The 25272-nt window shown below is 37.4% G+C and overlaps 1 protein-coding gene across 7 annotated transcripts in view; it reads left to right on the plus strand.

The window, feature by feature from the left end:
* The window catches only part of khdrbs2 (KH domain containing, RNA binding, signal transduction associated 2), a 69547-nt gene that overhangs the window by 13638 nt on the left and 30637 nt on the right, over positions 1-25272 (plus strand). For all 7 annotated transcript variants that reach the window (XM_084093185.1, XM_084093186.1, XM_084093183.1 and 4 more), the window contains exons 2-4: positions 1089-1216; positions 14750-14866; positions 21313-21459. In XM_084093185.1, coding sequence (XP_083949311.1) covers positions 1089-1216; positions 14750-14866; positions 21313-21459 — 392 coding nt within the window. The remainder of the gene's footprint in view (positions 1-1088; positions 1217-14749; positions 14867-21312; positions 21460-25272) is intronic.

Genomic DNA, 25272 nt, shown 5'->3' on the forward strand with positions numbered 1-25272 from the left:
AAATTATTTTTAATATGTTAAAATAATCTAAATAAAAATGCTAAAAATAAATACATAAAATCAAGATAAACTGAAATTTCTTTTTATTTTCTCTTTATTGAAAACAGTTCTGCTATTCAGAACATATCTTCTGGAACCACAAAATGAATCTTGGTTAATTAATTTTAATATATCAATAAAACGTTTGAAAACAAGCAACTTTGTCTTAATATTGGAGATATCTTTCAAAACTGAACTTTCAATATTGGGTTGGACAACAGGGGACATTGAGTCAAAAAAGTTGAGATATCTATCGATATGCTGAAAATGGTATTTTTAAAAGGCACAAAGTTGGCCTACCTTCTGATTTTGAAACATGTTCATTGTTAATGTGCTGAACTAGGCCTACACCTGTGGTTACTCTTATAGGATGTCTATTTTAATTCTCTGTTTTTGCACATAATTCCAAAAGATTATATTATAACTGGCAAATAATTGTTTTCTAGCTATGTATTGCAAAGCTTTAAGACAATAAGCAGTTTATTTAAAAAAAAGAAAAAAAAGAAAAGAAGTGAGAGTGAAACAATATGGTTTTCTGCAGGTATAAGTAGCTGAGAGTCTCACCAGAGGGGGGGGTGAAAAATAATGGTCTCCCTTCACCTGCTGACATCCCTTCCCTTCCCTTCCCTTTCTTGCTCTATGTTTTACACGACTTGTACAGGTTCATAATTCTCAATTCTGCTGAGCATTAATTTAGCAGCGACAGAAGGGGTTCCCTGGAGGAAGCCAGGTGACAGCTTCATTTCAAGCCTCTTTAATGTTGTGTGGCTGCTAAGTCTCCGGCTCAATTCTCAAAAGCACCATAAAATTCCTCAAGCACAAAATATTACAGTTTTGCGCAGCAGCTTTTCAATTTGTGTTTGTCATGCGAATGAGGGCTTAGTAGGCTTACGCCGTCAAGTTACGTTGATACGTTCTACACTGAGTGTTTATTTAATTGTTGTTACTGAATGTTCCACTGGAAGATGAGAAAGATCTTTTTTTTTTGAGTCGATCAAGGCAAATCTTGACATTATTTGACCGCAACACTTTGTTTTTCTTTCATTTAGAGATTGAAAAGTTTGAAGGAGACGAGTTGAGGAAAGATGGTGAGGTGAAGAAATACTTGGATATCATCAGCAACAAAAACATCAAGCTATCAGAGCGCGTGCTGATCCCGGTGCAGCAGTATCCCAAGGTAAGACCTCGGTGTTCCATGTGCCAAATCAATGTCATAGTCATATGGAGATCAGAGAGGATCGAAGGCAATTCATTAGCTTTATGGGATCGCTGTGCTCTTGGTAATGACTTAATGCGTTCTGTATCTGGCAGGAGCAAACTAGATGGTGTCAGAATCTGATTTGTGCTGCACTGCAGATCTGCTGTTATTTACACCTTATATTTCTGTCCTGGTTCCTGGCTTTCTCAGAGTAACAGGCACGCCACAACTGCTTCTAGCTGTTCAAACATTATTCTTGCCTCATCTTGTAATCAGGAAATTAATCTAGGTTTTTTTTACTTATTACCAGCTGGCATCTCATGCATCTGTTAGGAAATTTCAGCTTCTCAGTGCCAATAGAGTTGCATTTTATTTAGCAACATGGTCAGTTTTGGACCAAGTCTGTTGATTTATTGAACATCTTGTGGGGCTTTGACTTTGTAGCAAATGTGTTTATGTTGATCAGTTTTATTCACATTTAACAGCTGAGGTATATAAATGTGTCATAAAATAAGACATGTAGTGTATTTGATGGTTAAGTTCGATTTCCACTGATAGTTTGATTATAGTGATTCAGTCATTAAAGTTCCAGAACTACCTGGTTTGATTCATCTGGAAACAATATTACATGTTGCACAACACAGTTTTGCCATTAATAGTAAAGTCAGTGCTATATTTTAAATGGAAATGGTTTGTATTTTAGGGAACTGGTTATTTACTTCAGACTACTCTATCGTTATCACGTTCGGTGCACACGGCACTCTTTTATTCAGCATTGTGCTGCTTTAAAATTATGCTTTGAAAATGAGTGGAAAAAGCCCATGAGCATCACACAGACGGATCCATAAAGCTTCTGAGCTTCTCATATGCTCTCTCGTTTCTTACTGTTTCTGCTTTAGGAAATGAATCCCTGGAGCACTAAAATGCGCAGACTGTTTGATGGGTTTAGTAGATTTGTGCTGTCGAAAAAGAGTACAAAGAACACGCCTTAGGTTTAGATTTTACATGTCTTGTTCGAGTTGTAACAGTGGCTTTTTGTTTTCCCAAATCCTTCTTTCCTGAGGATCTTGGCTGCTTTGTAGTTATGGTAATTTTATGGGAAAGTTCTCTTGTGATATTCTTGGAATGTGAGAAATATCTGTAAAATGTCATCGCATTGATTAATATTTAGTGTAGTTTATGTAATTTTTTAGGATTTTACTTTACATATTGTTTTTGTTACAAGATAAGAGGGTGTATTTTTCTCGCACATATAAGCCGATAATAGATGTGTAAATAGTTAGAATTTTCAGATGCAAGGTTTATTGCGAAGCGTGACTGCACAAAATAGTGTCAATGCACAGGGCCGTAGCTAGAGGATTCGGGGCCCCCTGAAAAAATATTGATGTGGGCCCCCTCCACCCTCCACCGATAACATATACTGTAAATAGATGAGTATGGAGGCCCACATATAACAGAAGATGGTGATGTTGTTGTAAAACCTTTATTTTAAAAGTTAAATGTATATAAGAATTACAACTAATAAAAATAAATGGTTAAATAATAATAAAACCAATTTTTAAAAAGTAGCAGCAAAATAATGTTTTTTCCCCCATCAGTCTGTTATACTTCATAAATCAAAAAGTAAACATTTATAAATTGACAAGAATGCATGCAGTCAAATTTAAAAAATAAAGTCATTTATTGTCTTATTTTTTAATAAAGATAATATTATTAAATAAAGCTAAAATTTATTCATTCAAGTGCAGTGTGTTGTATTCGTGTTTTCTTGATTTAATAAATACATCATCAGCCGGCAGGTCAGGTACATAATGCAATGCGTCGTGACTCGTGTAAATTTTTTAACTATTTACAATAGTGTAAAAAGATAGGAATTTTGACCACGTAATCATTCGGTCGATTGTGGTGCGCACCGATAGGCTAATGGAGAGTGACAGTACCGGCAGGCTGTAGACGGTAGTTTTCTTATTCCCAGCGAAATAACAATACAACCTGTCTTTAAGAACGTCTTGATCGACTGTGATACAACAACTCTCCTGGCCTCCCTCTCCTTCTTTTCATAGAGTTTCTGGTACCCTGATTTATGTTTTCTTTTCCCCGACATTTTGTCAGTCAATCTCCTGCTCTTCCACCAAGTTCATCGTTAACTTCAGGACCTGCCGCCTCAACTCTGATTGGTTCTGTTCACGAGCTGGGGTGGGACTTACTATTTTATTGGGTCCATCTGATGTTTGTCACTGACTGAATAATGAATAAATACTTTAGATCGGACTAAACCATTTATAGGGAGGTAAGAGATATTTGGAAAAAAATATTTAACCAAATTGCATGTTTTTGTGGTTTTCATTTAAATCTCAGGCATACAACTAATATAAATATTAGAATTTTTCATACAACAGGGGCCTATATAGTATAACTGCTGGATTTTGTGGGGCCCCCTGGGCAGTGGGGGCCCCTATAATTGTCACCACCTTTCACCCCACTAGCGACGGCCCTGTCAATGCATGCAAGATATTTTCATTTTGGAATCTAATCTTAGCAGTTTAGGTTATTATTGATCTGAGACATGACAAAATATCGGTATCATATCGGTTATCGGCCAGTATATGTTTTTTATTTATCTGTATGTAAATATTCTGAAAAATTCTCCTAATTCTACATTTAGATGACCTTTGCATTATAACTCACTTAATTATTAAAAACACTAATAATTTAATAACACTTTTTTTATTTTATTTTGAGCAAATCTCAGATTAAATACATTTTTTCTTACTTTATGTTATAATGATGTGATGCTAAATTCACTTGCAGTTAACCCCTAATACAATACAAATTTACAATACAAACTTACTACAAATTTACAAAAAATTGTAGAATTTTAAAAATATAGAATTTTAATATCAGTCATATATCGATTATCTCCCATAACATTTATCGAATAACAAAATATAATACACAACAAAATAATTATCAGCTTATTGTGTCAGCACATTTAATATCGGCTCATCCATTAAAATAAGTCTTGGTAAGAATTATTTTTTTTTTTTTACTTGTCATTGCACTTGATACAGAGCTTGCATATACAAGCCATTTATCTGGTGTAGACACGGCCAAAAAAAAAAAGGTTAGTTTAACACTCAGAAGCCACCTCACCTCAAAATCAGTTGATCAATTAACTTGTGGACCATAACAGATAATAGCTTATAGAGTCTAGACTTTATGTTATGCTCTCTGTTACAAATCCCCAGGATTTATCTACGTGCAGTTAATTAATCCGTGTGTGACGACAGCGCTGTCTCCGAGTTTTGTTTAATCATGCTTGATGAGACCGTCTCCAAGGAAGAGCATCTCTGCTGCAGCTCAGAATAAGTGCATGAGCTGGAGTCGATATTGGGTTTCTTTGATCCTCAAATTAAATCAGGCTAACTTTAGTTTATATATTTGCATAATGAAGAATTGGCCTTGTGGACCCTGAATGGCCGTTTGTTTTGTGCTAATGTTTATATTGACCTTGACATAAATTCACTTTTCTGAGTAATTACTCCTCTGCATCGTTTCAGATTGAGATTTTTTATGCGTTGCTCCATTGCTTTGAAGACCTTTGTTTTACATGACAAGATATTAATTGCACATCACTGTTGTGCTATAATGCAATGACGTGTTCAATATATATTCATGGCACGTTATTTCCCCCCAAATTATCACATATCACTTTATTTAGCTATTGAGAAATATGAAAGAACAATTCACGCATTTACAGAAGCACTGACAGCAGGCTCTGTTTAAATGATTTTATTCAGTGAATATTAAATTCACAGGCTTCTCTGTGCTGAGAGAGTTTGACAAGGTTAGAGAAGACAGGAGAACTAAAACTTAATTCTAATTAAAGAATGCTGTTTTTTTTCTATGATTTGCAGCCATATTGTCCACAATGCCCTTTATGAATTACACAATTCAGAGGCATCATGATCATGAAAGGAGAGGACAACTTGGCTCAGTCTTATTTATAGATAGATAGATAGATAGATAGATAGATAGATAGATAGATAGATTGAATGAATATGCACCTCACTGATTAAAACACCACATTATGTATGGGAATTGGGAAACATTGGGAATTGGGTAATTGTAACATTTTTAACATTTTCTTTCATAATTCTCAGATCACTACTAATGTCTGTTTTGGTGTACTAAACATTACATATTAAACAAAAAAAAAGTGCTATTAATACATTTATAATGTGAAAAACTATCACTATACCTTTGCATGTACACAGTTAAAGGGATAGTTCACCCAAAAATGAACATTCTATAATTTACTCACCCTCAAGTTGTTCTAAACCTGTATGAATTTCTTTCTTCTGCTGTTTAATGTTTGATAATCACGATATTTGATAATACTTCTATCGCATGTTTCTGCTTTTCCTTCGCCTGTGTTTTTATCAGGAGATTCTGCACTCTTTCAGAAGATGCGCAACAGCGCCCTCTTCTCTATAACAATGAAAACATGGATTGCCGGAAAATCCAGTCAATGGCGGGAAAACAGTTAAATACAATTAACTTTCAGTAATATTTGAGTGAAATTAACTCATTTATTTTCGTTTTACAGTGATATGGAAAATTCACAACACGAGCACTCCTTTTTTCTCAGTTAGTGAGAGACAAGTCTCATCCCACGTGATAGAGAACTTTTAGTGCGTCACATTACCCCCAGTCCTCTTCATCTAGTTTGGAGTACAGTTTCTGGTACTGTATTGAAAAAGTCAGCAAATATGCTTAGTTGATGTGGATGGTGTCCACCAAATGTTGAATCACTGGATATTTTTATCCTGGCTACTATTACTCATACAACTCTTCTTCCTTATTTCTCTTTGCACAGACCTGTATATATTTCATTGTGACATCACAAAACTACACTGTTTTCCTTTTTCATCAGTTATCTGAATGCAAAAGTGTTTGATTCACCATACTTTGCACAAAAGCACAGTCAGTGGTTTGCAATGAAATATAGTCCCTGCTGACATAGACCTCTGATACCTGTGAGCACTGATAGAAATCAAGAGAGTGCCACACACACACACACACACACACACACACACACACACACACACACACACACACAAAGAGAGAGAGGGAGACCTAAAGGGAGGCCCAAGAGATGAATGGGGTACCTACATCACCATCTATTAAAGTCAAAGACACGGTTGCCATGGAAACCACTGTATTTAGATTTAAGAGATGGATTTGGGCAATCTATCAAAGGGCATATCTGCACATCTGAACATCGCTACAAATTTGTTTTATGAGTGTCCATGGATTTTTTTCCCATAGGTAATAGTGTTTTTTTGATCAACAATATTCAGAAGGTATAACTGGGGCATGTGCATAAACATTTGGGACATCTTGCTTTACATTGTAGTCTACTTCATTGTGTTTGCAAGGGTTTATGAGGTAGCCAGACTGCCTTGGCGTCTGATTTGTCAGAGGATTGTAATTAAGACTTAGCAAATGTCCTTTGGGCACATCTGTTTGTGCAGAGACTCATTAGAGGCACAGTTAATGCTATGCTTATTTGGTGCAGTGCACACTGATGAATCAAAATGGTACGGAGTGTGTGTTGTGTAGTTATGCTATGCTATGCTATCATTCACCTGATTCCATTGGGCTGAACGTTAAATTGACAAACACATGTTCAGGTAGCAGCACATGCTAGTGGTGCAAAAAAAACGAAGGAGTTTGTTTCTATTTTACATTAATTCTACAGTATGTTGCTTATCATTTACAGTGTTGTAAAGAAAGTGAACACATGAGAACATGTTTTTAAGCATTAAACAGCAAGAATTGTAGTGCGTTTCTGCATTATTGCATTGAAATCTTGCATTACGAATTCACAATGCTGTTTTATTGTTGTGGTAAACTTCAAGCTTTACCTAAACCTTTCGTCAAAACCAATCAGCAACAAGAAAAGATGCGTACAGATCTACCACTAAGGTTTGCCTTTATAGTTCTGAAACACAACTAATCCGTTGAGTAGTAACGCCGGTGGTTGTTGTCCCTATAGATTGTGGCTTATCTGTCTCCAGTTTTATGACCTTTACATGGAGGTGTAGGCAAGCTCTGCACACAAAGATAATCGAATTGTTGTCTTGTTAAAGAATTCCCTAGTCCCAAAGGCCGACCAACCTTGTCAAAGGTGTTTAACATAGATAAGCTGCTGAACAGATTCAAAATCAAACCGAATACAGAGGGGAAACATAAAAATCAACAATAGTGAGGAAGATGTATCTTCTTAATGAATTAAAAGCCTGCTGAGGCACGTTTATTTGTTTTCAGGAAGGTTATTTATATGATTGTAAACATGAGGTCAGATAAAATGGTTTTCTTGCTGTGCACAGTTGTTGGTTCAAGATTTGGAGAGACAGAAAGTCATGGAAAGAAACAGCCTATGGGAATATGGCTTCTTTCCTAATCGGTTTATAAGGCTTATCCCAGTATGTTTCAAATGACCAACACCCCATGGGATAACACACTCACTAAGCAGCCAGCGGAATGATGTTGGTACCATAATCTGTAGCAAACAAATATTTTTGCACTTGGAAAATTGTAAATGTGTGACTTTCCAATTTTTTGACTTTTCCAGGGCATATGCTTGTTTTAAGAGCTAACGCCAAAGGAACATGGGAAATGTAGTCTGGGGAAGAGAGTGGATGCTTCTCATCTGTATGGGTAGCAGTCTTTTAACCTGTCAGCCTCCTGACTCTGAGATGGTCTTAATTCATCTGCATCTGTGCTTAAACCCTGCATCTGTGCTGTCAGTATGGGTTCTTTAATGCAGGGGATCCATCATCAACTTTACCTCAGGCTGTTACCTTTTCTCGAGCTGCACTGAACACAATGTTCAGTACGTTGGAACATGCATTTTTAGTTTGATATCATACGTATTTGTTTTGCATTCTGTTTATGTGCATCTAATTTTCCGCATAAATATGCTTAAATATTTATATAATAACATTTTAAAGTAAGTCAGATATAGTTTTCTACCTTCAGGCAAATATTTATAGTTTTTTAAGCAAGAGCACATTAAATTAATTAATTAAAAGAGACAGTAAATACTTTAAAAAGTTCTATAAACTAATGCTATTGTTTTAAACTTTTGAATCATAAAGCATATATAAGCAGCAGAACTGTTTCCAACATTGATAATAATAAGAAATATTTCTTTAGCATCAAATCAGCATATTAGAATGATTTCTTAAGGATCATGTGACACTGATGACTGGATGAATGACTGCTGAAAATTCAGCTTTGCCATCACAGGAGTAAATTACATTTCTCAATTTTTCAATAGAGACGTTTTTTTTTTTCAGTTGTAATAATAATTCACAACATTAACGTTTTTACTGTATTTTTTATCAAATAAATGCAGCCTTAGTGAGCATGAGACTTCTTTTAAAAACAAACAAACATTTGAACAGTAGTGTAAAAATATTCAAATACTCTTTATTAGTCATTATTCCAAAGCCCTTTGGCTTATTCTGTTGTTAGAGGTGAATATTGATGAATATTGCCCAGTATTAAAGCTCTCCCTCTTTCTGCTAGATCATTAGCCTCCTCTAACAGCCAACACTGGCTCTCTATTTAACACCATAGCACTCTGCCACTGTTTAAACCATTCTCTGCTAATACCCATGTCCATTGACTGTGGCCAAGCCATCTCTCCTGGCCATTATTACATCTCTACCAGTCCTAGTCCCCAATAATAATCCTGCTATCAGCCAGTGCTAGACCTCGCTAGCAGCACAGCTGGCTTACACTGGCAGTAGTCATCTAACTCCATCTGCGGATCTTATCTGGTTTCACAGCTTATGGAAAGGGTGCTGTGTTTCAGCCTCCAACTCAAACTGCACTAATGGTTATGTTAAGTGGTCACTTCGCCAGCTTTGGCTGGCAGCACATTTTGTTGTGAAGCCTGAGCAGTTTTGTGCCATTTTTTTGCTGAAACAGCCTTGAGGATATTTAGAAGTTTATTGGCTCTAGACATCATAGTCATTTATAGTGGATATGATGCAGACTGTAGCTGTTTCTGCAGTCTATAATTGCAAGTTTAATTGCCACAGTCTGAAACCTAAATCCGTAAATAACACAAGATGGCATGTGTCTTGTGCTTAAAGGTGTCCTATTATGCTTTTCCCTCATTTAAATAATTCCCACCCAAGGCATATGCAAAAAAAAAAAAAAGGGTAAAGTCTGGTTAAGTTGCATTAGTACTGTGTTGTCACAATGTCCAAAAGTACCTGCACAATTTGAGCTTGTTAAGGTGTTTTGGGTTGATCAACTTGTTCTTCTTGACTGTGATTTTTTTGGACTCGAACTGATATGGCAAAACTGATACCATAATTAGCGTAGTTACAGTAGTGTTTACAGCACCTCAGGAAGCCTCCGCAGCTGAAACTTGCCGATCATAATAAGGGCCGTTACATTTCTGTAACACACACTGTAAGTGGTAGTAGACCAATCACAACAGACTGGGGCCGGTCTACCAGTCAATACAGACTGTGCTTTTTGGAAGGCGGGTTTTAAAGAAACCAAAATTAGACCCCTTTAATCTCTCTTTAGCTCAGTTGATCATATTCAGTCATTGTAAATTGGCAGCAGATTGAAACTTTACCTGTGTCCCTCAAGATCTCCTGTTCCAATGTTTTGGATGTGATGTTCATCAAAAATAGATTAGTATACTATTGTTTTTTCATGACAGATAAGAATATGTACTTTTGCTGAATGAAAGTGCAGATTAAAATAGTACTTAGATAACTATAGAGGAACAATTTGCATCAATTTGCATCTGTTGAGATTGGGACGGCAGAAGAGAAATGTTCTAGAACAGCACTCTTAGTGCACCACAAAATGAAATTCAGCATGAAGTTCAGGGTAGGAGACAGATTTTAAACTCTTAAGACTCTTTCTGAGGAAGTTTGAATTAACAAGCAAAGCTGGTCTTAGTGCAGGGATTCTCAACCTTATTTGGTCTGTGACCCATTTTTAAGTTCCAAAATTCTTAAAAAAAACTCCACGTCAGAAAACTTGACGATCTCACAGGCTTAATTCCTGGCAAAAAAAAGAGAGGGTCTATGATACCTGGAGAGAGCCTTCCACTGGCATTCCCATTCATGTCTATTCTATTCTATTCTATTCTATTCTATTCTAGTTAAACCAAAATAACATACCAAATTAAATATTAGTGATTATATTTGTTCCTTGAAAGAAAGAAAAAAGAAAGAAAGAAAGGAAATTTCATGTGCATGGTTACGTTAATCCTCAATGGCAAAATATGCTTTTTGCCTGCATATTGTGTAGTTACAGCATACATGACGAGTCAACAGAAATGTCTCCGATGGGATGTCTGTCAGTATGTGATGATGGTAAAATGTGTCTGGCGGCGATCATGCCAATATGAAGCTGATCAAGAGCTCAGTGGTCTTGAATGGCTTCTGAAAAGATTTTGACAGAGAAATCAATGTAATGCACATCAGCGAGCGCTGAGCGCAGGTGAAGGTCCCTGTCAAAGGGACTCAAGTGTGAAAAGTCATTTGTTCAGCCAGCCACACACACACACACACACACACTCTCTAAACTCACGGCGGGCTCCAAAAATAAGTGATTCTGCATGACAGCACAGTGAATAGCCATCCGGTCTTTTTAAGTTATCAATGAACACATGCATGCTTTCCCAGGATTTTTGCAGTGATTTCAGACGTACACACTGTTCCAGGCTCTAGAAGTGTGGGTTAGTGATCTATTCTCCATCACAACAGCACACCATGTGTACTTTCTTAGAAGTCACATTTGCTCATAATAAGCCAATGCGGTTTGACACTTACGCCTCCGGTTGTCAGGTTTATCATCCTCAGCCTGTCAGTGCTGCATAATGCCCATCATTCTGCGGCCTGCCTCTGCCGGGGACTGCGAGGGACAGCTTGCATCGCTTCAAACCTCATCCAGCACTGAACTGTGCCCCCTAATAAAGCCTAAATTGCCCACCATGGAGCAGGAGAGTGACTCCGGACATTCATTAGCTTAATGAAAACAGGCCACTCCACTGCAGCCGCCCAGTGAGCATCTTCACACTGTAGCTGAGGCAACCATCTGCTCCGAGGCACCCAGCCAGCTGCAGAGTATTCCTGTCATACACACCCCACTGGAGGAGATGCAAACAGCACACCTCCACTCTGAGAGAGTCGGTCAGCACGCTTTGGCGCAGTGCTGCGGTGTTGCTAAATATACTGCCCTACCCACACCTCACCCTTTCACCTGAAACTGTTTGCATTTGCTTTGTGGCTCCAGCCAAATTCAGTGACAGTTCTTCTGCGTTCCACCAGCTAGAGTTCCCTACAGCTGCTTCTACAGCCTGGCTGGGAAGAGCATGTGTTGAGTTTCCAGCAATGTGCTAGGCAGGGTATGTCAACATGTGTTATACCCAACTGTTTCATTCTGGCCGCCACAAATCAGCTAACCTTTGCAAATATTTGAAGGGCAAATTCACTTCCCTTAGTAATGTCTGACTTGCTGGTCTGGAAACTAACAGCAAATAGTAAACAGCCATTTCTCCAAAATGATGCAACTGTTCATGTGTTCCACACAGAATGCTTCATGTATGTTATAGTTATGGATTGTCACAATTGTTGACTAGTCATACACAACCTATTTTTATTTATTTACACATTTTGCACTATAAAATTCGGTAAACTCTTGCAGAGAAGCCCATTTTGGTCATTTCTGGAATTTTTTTATCCTGTTTCTTAATGTCTTTTCCCATTTAGCGTGTGTTTTGTAAAATGGTGTGTCAAGTTAAAATATAGTGAAAAATAGTGTGAGTGTATATTCTCTCTCTATCTCTCTCTCTCTCTCTCTCTCTCTCTCTCTCTCGCTCTTTATGAATATATATCTGTGATACATATTTAAATCATGACAACAATAGTCTTGTCAATAGTCTATGAATATGACAGTGTTAATGTATTTGCTCTGATGCAGTGGCGGCTGCTGGTCTTTCAAAGAGGGGAAGCTCATTTTCGGCCTACATCATAAAAATTGTCCATTTATTTATACGTAAATTCTGCCCAACGTTCCTTTTCAAGAAAATGCTCTGTGACCCTATATCGTTCCAACTAGGCGTCTTTTCCAGTGACTTGACCAGTGTCCTTTCGATGGCCAGCAGAGTTAGGTATAATTGTATAAATGTAATAATATAATAAAGGTATAAATAATAATACTAATAATAATATATAGGCTATTTTTAATTATTTTAATAATTATTGTTTTAATTATTACTACTAATATTATAAAAAATATAATAGGATAAGTCAAGTCAAGTATATTTGTATTGCGCTTTTCACAATACAGACTATCAAAGCAGCTTCACAGTATTAAATTAAAATAATACAACAAGGTTTGTTTCTAGTGGAATTTATTGATTGATAAAATTAAATTAAATATCCCCCAAATATCCCCATATATTTTGTAATAATATAATAAAGGTATAAATGTATAATTGTGTGAAATGTATTATGAAAAATGGCTAGCAATTTCGACAAGCAAATACCAAGAAAGAGGTAGCAGCAGTTTGTCTTTTGACTATCACTTGAAAAATCCGCGATGGGACTGAGCTCCAATAGCTTCAGCGGCAGCGACTTTTTATTGTATGAAATCGCTGTCAATCAAAAGGAGATGCAGCCCCTCCAATCATCACGCGGAAGCCCGGAGTCCGGGCCAGCCCACTCCTCATTCACCCCCAGAGACGCTGAGCGTCCGTGGGCGGGACATAATCGCAGCATTTATCAAATGACCGTCTAGTTTCGAAGCGCTGAAAAAAACTGTTCAGAGCAGCCCCATTGAAGTCAATGGACGCTGGGCTTCAATAGGGAAATGCACTGTCTGTGACGCTACGGGAATGTATGAGAAGGAAATCGAGTCAGCCGACCTGCTGTATGTAGCTGATTCTGAACGAACTAACGTTTTCTAACGCATTTTTAGTCAATAAAATGTTAACACAATAGTACATATTTGACCATTAATTTTTTTGACATTATAGGGGAAGCCGAGCTTCCCTTGCAGTCTTAAAGAAATCCCCACTGCTCTGATGTCATCATGCTGCTGCAGAGCAATGGGCTTGCTACTGCCCAAAGATACACTGAAACACTGCTGTGAGTATGTAAGTAATGCTGTTGCTGCATGAATATGCATACATAAATCCCACAGCAGATCTAGACAGGTGGAGCTGGGGGTGGTGGAGGGTTTCAGGGGAACTCTGATAGCTCGCTGCAGGGCTACCCTACAGCAACCTGAACCAGACTATTAAAATGTTGAGCAAACAATCTCATTGGCTGCAGGATCAGCAGAGGTCAATCAGTTTGTGCCATGTGGTAATAATGTGATTTCTCGCAGTACCTATCAACCATCTAGAGTTTTATGACTGAACTAGATACATGTGTGTATATACAGTATAACTGATATAGATGAATCTGTTTAGATGCATTTTCAACCTCCAAAAGATCACTATCTTATTCTGTTTTATTGTCCTTAGTAAAGACAGTGAAAAATGCCTTTTTAAAAGGTTTCTCAAAAACATATTAAATCTAAAGTGAATTTAGAGGGGCTGCTGGCTAAGGGGATTGTGGCAATACATCAGAAAAAGTGATGAACACTGAACATGAGCAGACAGTGATGAAGTGACACTGTTATAAAGGGAATTTGATGCACCATTTTATACAACGGCACTTTTTCTTTCAATGGCAGCATTTATTGACTACTTAAGATTTGTTGTTATCATGGGCATTAGACAATCCTCAGCAGCCCGAATCTGATTGTAATGTATAAGACTGTGTAATCCTTTGAAGATACAGTTGTATGATGCACAGATGTGAGTAAAATAACAGAGAGAGGGTGAAAAAAAAAATGGTGATGACCAAGTGTTCTCAATGACCGCTGATCTGCTGTGCAACCAAAATGTTAGTTGCTGCCTCAAGGCAGTTGCTGGATAGCTCATCATCTGGGTAGTATTACTTGAATCCCCATTGGAAATGAACTCATTACGTTATGCCTCATTCAAGCATGGACTCCTGGATCATTTTGAAGATCCCTTTTGGCATTTGGTACATGTTATAATATCTCTGAAAGCAGTGGAGCCCAACCACTGACCCCAAACATCGATTAGACACATGAGTGGCTACAGTGCCCTACAGAAACAGGTGTAGACTCTCACATCTTTTTTAATCGTTTCTGACAAACTTTTTAAAAAAATGTGAAAACGGCGGAAAAATACGTTTGATCGACGACTGCCACAGATTTAATTTTAAACCAAAAAAGATTTTTTCATTCTCTCACTGTAACTGGTTTTGTGCATGATGAGAAAAACCAAATGTTTTTTTTTTTTTATTGACTGTGAGGTAACTGAGGCAACCGTCTAAGAAGCAGGCAGTGTGAGAGACCAACCTATTGCCTTTTCTCTCCTTATTACAGTTTAATTTTGTTGGGAAACTGCTGGGGCCCAGGGGCAATTCCATGAAAAGATTACAAGAGGAAACGGGAGCAAAGATGTCCATCCTCGGCAAGGGTTCAATGAGGGATAAAGGCAAGGTAAGATGACTGGCAACAACTCTCTTTTTTCGCCATGTGTACTGTATAAATTTAATGTTTCATTAATGGTTTGGGAATTGTTATTAATGACATTGATATGTTTGTAAACATAAATGCCATAACTAAATCAGCATATTTTCAGATATTAAGGGCCAGATTTACTAACAGCTTGCGCCAGCGCAAACCTTCTTTTGGCTTTAAAAAATACTGTCAAGATTTACTAAAGCCACGCAGTGAAATATTAACGCTGAAAAGGCATGGACAGTTGTTTTTGCGGCTGACCTTATTGCATATGCATTTCCATTTAGACGCAAAATTTATGGGAGGAGCATATTTAAATGGATGACGCAAGGTGATTTCCTAAGGTTTGCTGGTCAATTTACTGGTATTTGCGCCATTATTTACTGACCAAAAAAGCATGTCTTAAACCAAACGCTACTTTGTGCTGCTCTTGATAGATTGCATTGGTCATTATGGAAATGATCCGGCTGTGTCTGTGTTCTTTAATTTGTGTGTCATCAGTAGATCTCATACAGAATTTTCCATTCCCATCCCATAAGCGCTTTTATGGGATTGCGCTCTCACGCTAATTTGCCCTGTTTAGTAAATCTGGCCCTAAATATCTAAACTAACTACTTATGGCAAAAGCAACTGCATTTATTCCAGAGCAGAGTGTTTTATCCCTTAAATCCTGTAAACCTTTCATTTCTGTGAGTCTAACAAGCATCAGAGCTGACAGAGCAAAGTGTGAGAGGACGCTGAGACTGAAGATCATTACCTGCACATATGCCCCTAGATAGAGGAGGAACTGCTGTTTTAGCATTTACTGATTTTGTACACATTCTTGAGAAGAGAAGTATACATCACAAACAATATCACAAATAATACGCACTGACCTGTGTAAAGTAAAGCACATGGTAGGACTAGCACAATAACTGAATGATATTTGCATAAAAGAGCAGTTTACTAATTTCATTGTCAATGTTTTTCGCCCATGAGTGAGTGGGTAAATGATTAAACATTGACTCACAAATTGTGTAATTTGGCTGAAAATAAAGCCTGTTCTCTCTCATTCAGCTCAAAAGCTGTCATGAAATGGTTTGATTAGCACAGTTTTCTTTCTTGTGTTGACATATTTCCTATTGAAACAGAAAGTTGGGGACATATAAGGGCTTTAGTTCGGACATTGCAGTAAGGTGTCTGATAGGCTGATGAAGATATAATGAGGATATATGCCTGTTAGTGGAACATGTAAAAAAAATTGATGATTTTCCTGTGCATTTTACTACATTTAAAAAAATGTATCTGTAAAAAGATGACTTTGTCTGTGAATTAGCAAATACACATGGATTAAAATCCACAAAACTCCTATTTTGATTTCATAGGGTCTTTGAATGTTGATATGACAACTCCTCAGACTTAGGGTTAGGGTTAGCTAACCCTAACAGACTTATGTTTGGTGTTTTGGAAAAAAAATGATCAGTGTTTGTTTGGAGGATCAACTATATCCCTGTTATAAAGGAGCTGTTGAGGCTATTCGCTATATGGATCTTTCTCAGTGGAACTATTTTATACGTGCTTTGGATTGAGCGGTGGTGAGTGAAATGTTCAGCCAAACAGCTGCCCTAAGAGACATGCTGGTCATTTACCTAGCCAGAGAATCGTTCCAAATTTAATAGTTCTCGCTTTGCTGCTCCTATCATCTCATGATAGGCCATCCTGAATTCCCCAGTTCAATAAATTGTTCATTTTAATTCAATTTTTATTGAATGTGACTCCATTGAATTAAAAACATTCATATCAAGCAAATATTCGTTTTCTTTCATAGTGTATGAAATAGAATAATTCAATAAGCAAAGCGAGGATGTGTGCTACAGCGATTTTTACTGCTGTTAAGGGGTGTAGTTAGGCACAACTGAAGCATGGAGACGTGACATATTATTATAGCATTCGGTTGATGTGTGCATGTTGAATTTTGATCAACCAAAAACAAAACTTTTTTTTTAACGACGCAAAGATGAGAATTAAACTGAAGAATTGTTTTCTGAAGATTTCTACAAAGTCACCGGTAAATTTCTGTTTGTGCGATCAGCAATGCATCTACAGTTACCTGAGATGAATTATTTACACAAAATCTGCTTTGACCTCATTTGGTCTCTGAAAGGTGCTCAGAACTTGTTAGAGGAATGAAATGTAGTATATAGTGCAAAATCCTGTGTCTTGTTCACATACCACCTGGAATCTATTTTTACCAGGTGCTGCAAGTATGTTTTAGCGCTGTGATTCTTTTCAGCTCAAAAAACACCTTTCTATTTAAATTAAGCTCTATAAAATGTGCCAGTTGTGTTTGATTTTTTAAAAATCAGACTTATTTTTATCTCCTCTTTTGCATGCACACATACATACATGTGTGTCTGTTTATTTGTGGCCTTGTGTCCATTTCTACATTTGCATCGCCGCAAACTGCAATCACGTTGTGCGTGCAGCCCCAAATTTACCATTATCTGATTTACATAATTCCTTAAGTGAATTGCGTTCTCAAGCAATACAGATAGCATGCAAACAAAAGATTATTTTATGGCCGTAATCCTTTCTTAATTAATTACCCCTCAGACTTTAAACATACATTATGCATTTTGTTTAAAATCTGTCGTCATTGCAATAACTTCATAGAAACAAACAAGACCAATGTCTTATGATCTTATTGACAAATGCCTTTTATTGTTAAATGCTAAAAAGGTGTCCAAAGAAACAAATGAGACAGGAATATGCATTATTTTTTTCCAAATAGCTGTGTGGGGTTTCTACAAGCAGACAGAGTGTTCTTTTTTAAGTTTTATAAACACACTTTTCACTGGAATTTCACACTCTTAACAATGCAGATGAACCGTGGTCTGAAATCTATTTAAATTTATGGCAGAACTCAAACAAGAGCCTGTTGGATTGTTTTAAATCCCAAAGGCAATCATTAATGCAAACATATTCCATTATAAAGAGTCACCTTGAGCTAGTACAGGTTTGTTATACATATGAAATTAAGAGTCTGCCTTGCATCTTTATGGCCATAGATTTGTCTGTGCAGTATCTGAGAGTCCTACTGAGGTCTTCGTATAAAAGACTCTCCTCATCCAGGGTTTAACAAAGCAAAAAATATTGCATTTGGAATAATTCCCTGGGCAGGTAGATGAACAGCATGTGTCTGAGTGCAGCAAATTGGCAGGGATTTGGACATTACATTCACCACCATGCAAAAAGACTATCTGTCTATCTGGGGATAGACACAAATGTTATAGCAGAAACATTTAACTCATCCTTAATTTTTATGTAAGAAAAAGTAGATTTCTTTTAGGAGTAGATTTTATTTAGCTCTATAATATTGTTTCAAAACTGAGCTCTTTAACTCCGTAGGGGTACTGGATAACTGTCAAGCTTATAAGTGTCAGATTCACTATTTGTACTTTACTGGAAATAAATATGAGGAACCCTTCATTTTGTCATATTTGAAGAGGATTCTGCTGTGCTTAGACATGCTTACTTGAGTGCCTTTTGAAATGAATCCTGCGAGACAGGCCTACCTTTTGAAACAACAGAACATTTTCTTCGTGGATTGACATGAAAGGAAAGTTAAAGCTTTCAGACTTGAAACCGAACAAATGTCATCTGACGAACAGTTTTCCAGGACTGGAAATGAGGCGGCAGCCCTTTCACCGTCTCCTGCCTGTACTTTTGTCTGTCTGTCCATTTTTAAGTCAATCTGGAGACACCCACAGTGCCAACGCCTACACACATATACAGTGAGGAAAATAAGTATTTGAACACCCTGCTATTTTGCAAGTTCTCCCACTTAGAAATCATGGAGGGGTCTGAAATTGTCATCGTAGGTGCATGTCCACTGTGAGAGACATAATCTAAAAAAAAAAATCCAGAAATCACAATATATGATTTTTTAACTATTTATTTGTATGATACAGCTGCAAATAAGTATTTGAACACCTGAGAAAATCAGTGTTAATATTTGGTACAGTAGCCTTTGTTTGCAATTACAGAGGTCAAACGTTTCCTGTAGTTTTTCACCAGGTTTGCACACACTGCAGGAGGGATTTTGGCCCACTCCTCCACACAGATCTTCTCTAGATCAGTCAGGTTTCTGGGCTGTCGCTGAGAAACACAGAGTTTGAGCTGCCTCCAAAGATTCTCTATTGGGTTTAGGTCTGGAGACTGGCTAGGCCACGCCAGAACCTTGATATGCTTCTTACAGAGCCACTCCTTAGTTATCCTGGCTGTGTGCTTCGGGTCATTGTCATGTTGGAAGACCCAGCCTCGACCCATCTTCAATGCTCTAACTGAGGGAAGGAGGTTGTTCCCCAAAATCTCGCAATACATGTCGCCCTGTCCCATGTGCAGAAAAACACCCCCAAAGCATGATGCTACCACCCCCATGCTTCACAGTAGGGATGGTGTTCTTGGGATGGTACTCATCATTCTTCTTCCTCCAAACACGTTTAGTGGAATTATGACCAAAAAGTTCTATTTTGGTCTCATCTGACCACATGACTTTCTCCCATGACTCCTCTGGATCATCCAAATGGTCATTGGCAAACTTAAGACGGGCCTTGACATGTGCTGGTTTAAGCAGGGGAACCTTCCGTGCCATGCATGATTTCAAACCATGACGTCTTAGTGTATTACCAACAGTAACCTTGGAAACGGTGGTCCCAGCTCTTTTCAGGTCATTGACCAGCTCCTCCCGTGTAGTTCTGGGCTGATTTCTCACCTTTCTTAGGATCATTGACAACCCACGAGGTGAGATCTTGCATGGAGCCCCAGTCCGAGGGAGATTGACAGTCATGTTTAGCTTCTTCCATTTTCTAATGATTGCTCTAACAGTGGACCTTTTTTCACCAAGCTGCTTGGCAATTTCCCCGTAGCCCTTTCCAGCCTTGTGGAGGTGTACAATTTTGTCTCTAGTGTCTTTGGACAGCTCTTTGGTCTTGGCCATGTTAGTAGTTGGATTCTTACTGATTGTATGGGGTGGACAGGTGTCTTTATGCAGCTAACGACCTCAAACAGGTGCATCTAATTTAGGATAATAAATGGAGTGGAGGTGGACATTTTAAAGGCAGACTAACAGGTCTTTGAGGGTCAGAATTCTAGCTGATAGACAGGTGTTCAAATAATTATTTGCAGCTGTATCATACAAATAAATAGTTAAAAAAATCATATATTGTGATTTCTGGATTTTTTTTTAAAGATTATGTCTCTCACAGTGGACATGCACCTACGATGACAATTTCAGACCCCTCCATGATTTCCAAGTGGGAGAACTTGCAAAATAGCAGGGTGTTCAAATACTTATTTTCCTCACTGTATTTGTGTCTACTCACAAAATTACCGTCTGAACCATCTCATCTGCACAATTCGTCAGCTGGCGTATACCGGAGCCCAACAAAATATGATTACGCCTCTCAGAAATGTTGTGAAAGCTTAAGTGTCTCTTGACCTTTTGTCCATGCAAAGCATGATGGAAAAAGTGCTTGGGTCACTTTGACATGATACAGAGATGACATCGGTAAGTGTTTATTAAAACTGAAGGGGCTACAAAGGCCCGTATCAGTGATCAGGCTTCTATGTCATCAAAGCCCTTCTGTCTCAGCCACAGCCGAACGGTAATCAACATAAAACAGAAATGCTGTCTGCCGTAATTACAAGCTTTCTGAAGTTTCAAGTTTTGTGAAGAGCCACAGAACACCTTCAGCAATCAGAGAGAATTGAAAAACTGAATTCCTCTGTTAAATATCACCCTTTTTTTGCTTTTCCAATGGCAGGATTTAATCAGAAAGGTGACCGTGTAAATTTATTTCTGACAAAAAGCCCTCGGGCAGATTTAAGCTTAATGATTTGAATCTACGTACCCATTATCTGTGTTACAGAGTAAAGGTGTTGATAGGTTCCATTGTTCACAAAAAAAAAGACTTCGTGACATTTTGTTGAAATACATTACAAGAACATCATCATCTTAAAAAGAGCTTCTTAGAGTGGATAATTCACCTAAAAATTTCCATTCTGTCACTTTCGTGTTGTTCCAAATCTATATGATTTCATTTCTTTTGTGGAACAAAAATATATATATATATTTTTTTTGTGCACACACAGTGAAAACCAATGTGGTCCAGTGTTGCTTCAATAAGTCAGTCAGTCAGTCAGTCAGTCAGTCAATAATTGCTCCACAAAGTCATACAGGTTTGAAAAGACATAAAAGTACAAGTAAATGATGACAGAACTTTCATTTTTGGGTGAACTATCCCTTTAATGCCTTTCCAGTTCACTCTCAGTTCAAAATATGCATAATACGGTTTGGAGGAAGAAAAGCTCTCTTTATCTAATTCATTAATGATATGATTAATTCTTCACACAGAATTCCTGACTTGATGTTTTTACATCTCTAGGAGGAAGAGCTGAGAAAAAGTGGAGAGGCGAAATATGGCCATTTGAGCAACGATCTTCATGTTTTAATTGAAGTTTTCGCACCACCTGGAGAAGCCTATTCCCGCATGAGCCATGCCCTGGAGGAGATTAAGAAATTCCTTGTTCCAGTAAGTTTATATACTTGAATTCCTTGAAAGAGATGGGGAGCTGGAAGCCAAGATGAGATGAGTACACTAACCAGTGCTGAACTCTAGTGCTTTCTCCTGCATGCATAAATTTGCCTATGTTTAGTGCAAGGGGAAAAGGAGATTATAGAGTTATGCATATGATTATATATAAAAGAATTGGATGTTGAATATGTTGGAATTGGCTGAAAATGCTGCTAGTTTCTGATAATATCTTTTCAAAATTAACTTAATTTTAGGTTATGAATTTTCTTTTTTTTCTTCTTTTTTTTATATGTATATATTACCACTGTTTTAAAGTTTTGCTCAGTATGGGTCAATATTAATTTTTTTTATATAATTAATACTTATATTCTTCAAGGACGCATTCAATTTTTCTAAAAGGACAGTCAAGACATTTACTTAAGATTTTTCCAAAAGATTTCTATTTCAAATAAATGCAGTTCTTTTGTACTTTCTACTTATCCAAAAATCCTGAAAAAAAATATATTACACAAAATTGTTTCCACAAAAATATTAAGCAGCACAACCGTTTTCCACTGTGATAATAATAAGAAATGTTTCTTGAGCACCAGATCAGAATATTTGAATGATTTCTGAAGGATCAAGCGAGTTGCTGAAAATTCTGCTTTGCCATCACAGGAAACATATATTAAAATAGAAAATTATTTTAAATTGTAATAATATTTCACAATATTATTGTTTTTACTGTATTTTTGATCAAATAAATGCAATCTTGGGGAGCACGAGACTTCTTTCTAAAACAATAAAAAATCATACCGACCCCAAACTTTTGAACAGTAGTGTATACTCACTAGCTTATACTTGTTAGTAATGTTAATAATTAGTCATATTAATTTGACACATTAATCTCCTTTGAGAGCTGCAGGACTGACCTTTTCTATGCACTATAAGCATGGGTATTCAATTAAAGTTACAAGGGGTCTGGTCTCTATCTTTCCCAGCTGAGGTCTGGACAATTCTTTTTTGGAAGAGTTATACATTTCCGTCGGGGCAGCCGTAGTACTTCGTTAAAGAAAAAAATATTAAACACTCAAAATAGTCATCAAAGATTATAATCTTGGGCCCCGAGAGTCAAAGTAGTGATGTCTAAGATCTTAAGAAAAGTATGGACCGTTTTTATATTTTGTTCAAAGTAATAAACTACTAAAAACAAACAACGTACATAATCTAATAATCAAAACTCTCATCATGAGCACAAAACAAAGTTAACTAGTAATTTCAAAGTTTTTTTGTCTTCCCTTGCTATCTTTAAATAATTTTCCAAATTATAGCATTGTTAATTATGAAATGCTCCTAAAACATGGTTTTGTTAAAAGGTCGGAGTCATCTTTATGAATATAATAAATACAATTTATTATACAAATACAATTATGATCAAAATAATTGTATTTGCTGCATTCTTTGCTGTTTTCTGCAGTGTTTTAGTAAAAATATATATTTTGCCGCTCACTGTGATTCTGCTGCTGTTGTTAAAATAACCGCGTCATCTGTAGCTCTTATTGTGCTGCTTTACATCTTTAGCGAGAGAGAGAAGCAACGCACATAGAATGGAAAGGGCTTGAATGAAGCACGTTTGGCTCTAGATAAAAATATCAGAGGATGTAGCGCTGAAAGATCATGACCGTAAACAACCCCGAGCACTTGTGGTGTCAACCGCTCCGTTGTTTTGACACAGTGCTCACTTTAAACTGTAGAAATGGTAAAATGGCGCAATTATGTCCCACGGTCCAGATGGAAACAAAGCCGGGGTCCGTTTCGCCATTTGAATACCACTCCTATTAAGTCTAGACTATAAATATTAATGAAGTGGTATGAAGTGTTGGCCTCAGGAAGGAAGTGCTCAAGGAGAGATTCCCTATATTCGCCTCTTGGGCCACATCTTTGTTAGCCTGACGTCGTCATACTCAGATTCTAGTCAGAATATGAGTCTGATACTGCTCCATTGGGCTGTGATTGAGGGGCGTGTTTCAACCGAACCAGGAAAGAAAATGCCTCTGCACTCAATTGTAAGTGACGCATGTTCTTCATTCATCTTTCCGATCTCAATTCTCCAGCGGCAGTCATCTTTGTTGTAAACGAATTCAATCCAAGCGCTCTTTGGTGACGTGGATGATTACGTTGCTGTTGATCATCTGTCCATCATCGTATAAAGCCCGCCCTGACAATTTGATTGGTCTGAACAGCTCTGGTTCGAACACTGTTGCTCCACAACGGATCAAGTCCAGATCGAACTTCCCGACCTCAAATGTTGTGGGCGGGGCTAAGTTCGGCTGGCATCCAGGTTACATCTTTGTATCATCCACAGCACTGATCTGGTTACATCCTCCATATGTATTTCTGTCAGTGGTTAACCATGTTTTATCTTTATGCCCACTGCAGAATACCAATTAGATAAGTTTTCAATCTCAATAGCTCTGTTCCAAAACATAGTGAGCTAACTCTGTAGACACGCTTCTGACATAATTATGATGCCTCCTTTTTTCAGCCAAATTCTAAGGAACTGCGTGTATCCATTTCAGTTAGCATGCTGCAATAAAAGCAGCTGCGTATGTAGGCAGCTCATTAGGGTTTGAAGCTAATGTCTTTATGTCTTTCCTTCTTTGAATGTGTTTATACATTTATCTTTGTCAGAAAGCTTGATTCCTGTCAGGATTAAAGGACTGTGCTGGCATCTCAAGATGGTGCACTTTGAAGTGTTAATAGTATCCAGGCAGCCATGTGAATTAAAATATTTCTTGATATTTCACAGCATTTGTTTAATAGAGCCATGACATTACAAATTCACTATGGCCCATTTGTAATTAACAATTTTGCTATGCCCCTTAATTCCACTGAAAACAAACCTTAATGCTATGGCACACATGAAATTCTAGTAAATTGTGTGCTTCTGACTTTGTTGCAATAGTTTCAGGAAGCCCTTTTCTGTTACAGCATCACAATGCCCTTGTGCACAAAGCAAAGTCTATTAAGAAATGTTTTACTGAGTGTGGAAGAATTTAACTGACCTGCACTAAGCTCAGACCTGAACACCTAGCCACTGTGACTGGGATGAATTGGAACACAGACTGTGAGCCAGAACACCTCACTCAACATTATTACCTGTCATTGGTGATGCTCTAGTGTCTGGATTGGAGAAAATCCCAGCATCCATGTTTTAACATCTGCTGGAAAACCTTCCCAGAAAAGTGTAAGCTTTTAGCAAAGGGAGACTCAACTCCCCAATAATGGCCATGGTTATGAAATTAAATGCTCAACACTACAGTTAATAAGATTTTTAAATGGGTCCTATTATGCTTTCCCACTTTTTCAACTTTAGTTAGTATGTAATGTTGCTATTTGAGCATGAAAAAGATCTGCAAGGTTACAAAGCTCAAAGTCCAATCCAAAGGGAGATATTATTATATTAACAGAATCCCCTTTTCAAGAACTACAAAGCGATTTTTCCGGATCTTATGAAGTCACAATTGTACTAATTTAAATAATCCCCGCCCACGGAATACACAAAAAAGGGGACGAGGCCTGGTTGAGCTGCATTAGAGAAGACATTGTTCAAAGAGACACTGTTTTTTCCAAAACTCATTTGTTTGACCTTCCTAAGGCTGATGAACTTAGATTGGTTAAAACTTATTTCCCGAACATTATAACTCCAACGTTTATTTTATGGAGAACAACTTTTTTTCTGTTGCTTTTGTAAGCTCTCGCTTTTGTAAGACGGTGGCCACTCCTTGGGACAATTAACCATGGTTTTGTGATCGATTACTGTTTATATCA

The sequence above is a fragment of the Abramis brama genome, assembly GCF_963993115.1.
Source record: "Abramis brama genome assembly, chromosome: 19".
Taxonomy (NCBI): Eukaryota; Metazoa; Chordata; class Actinopteri; order Cypriniformes; family Leuciscidae; genus Abramis; species Abramis brama.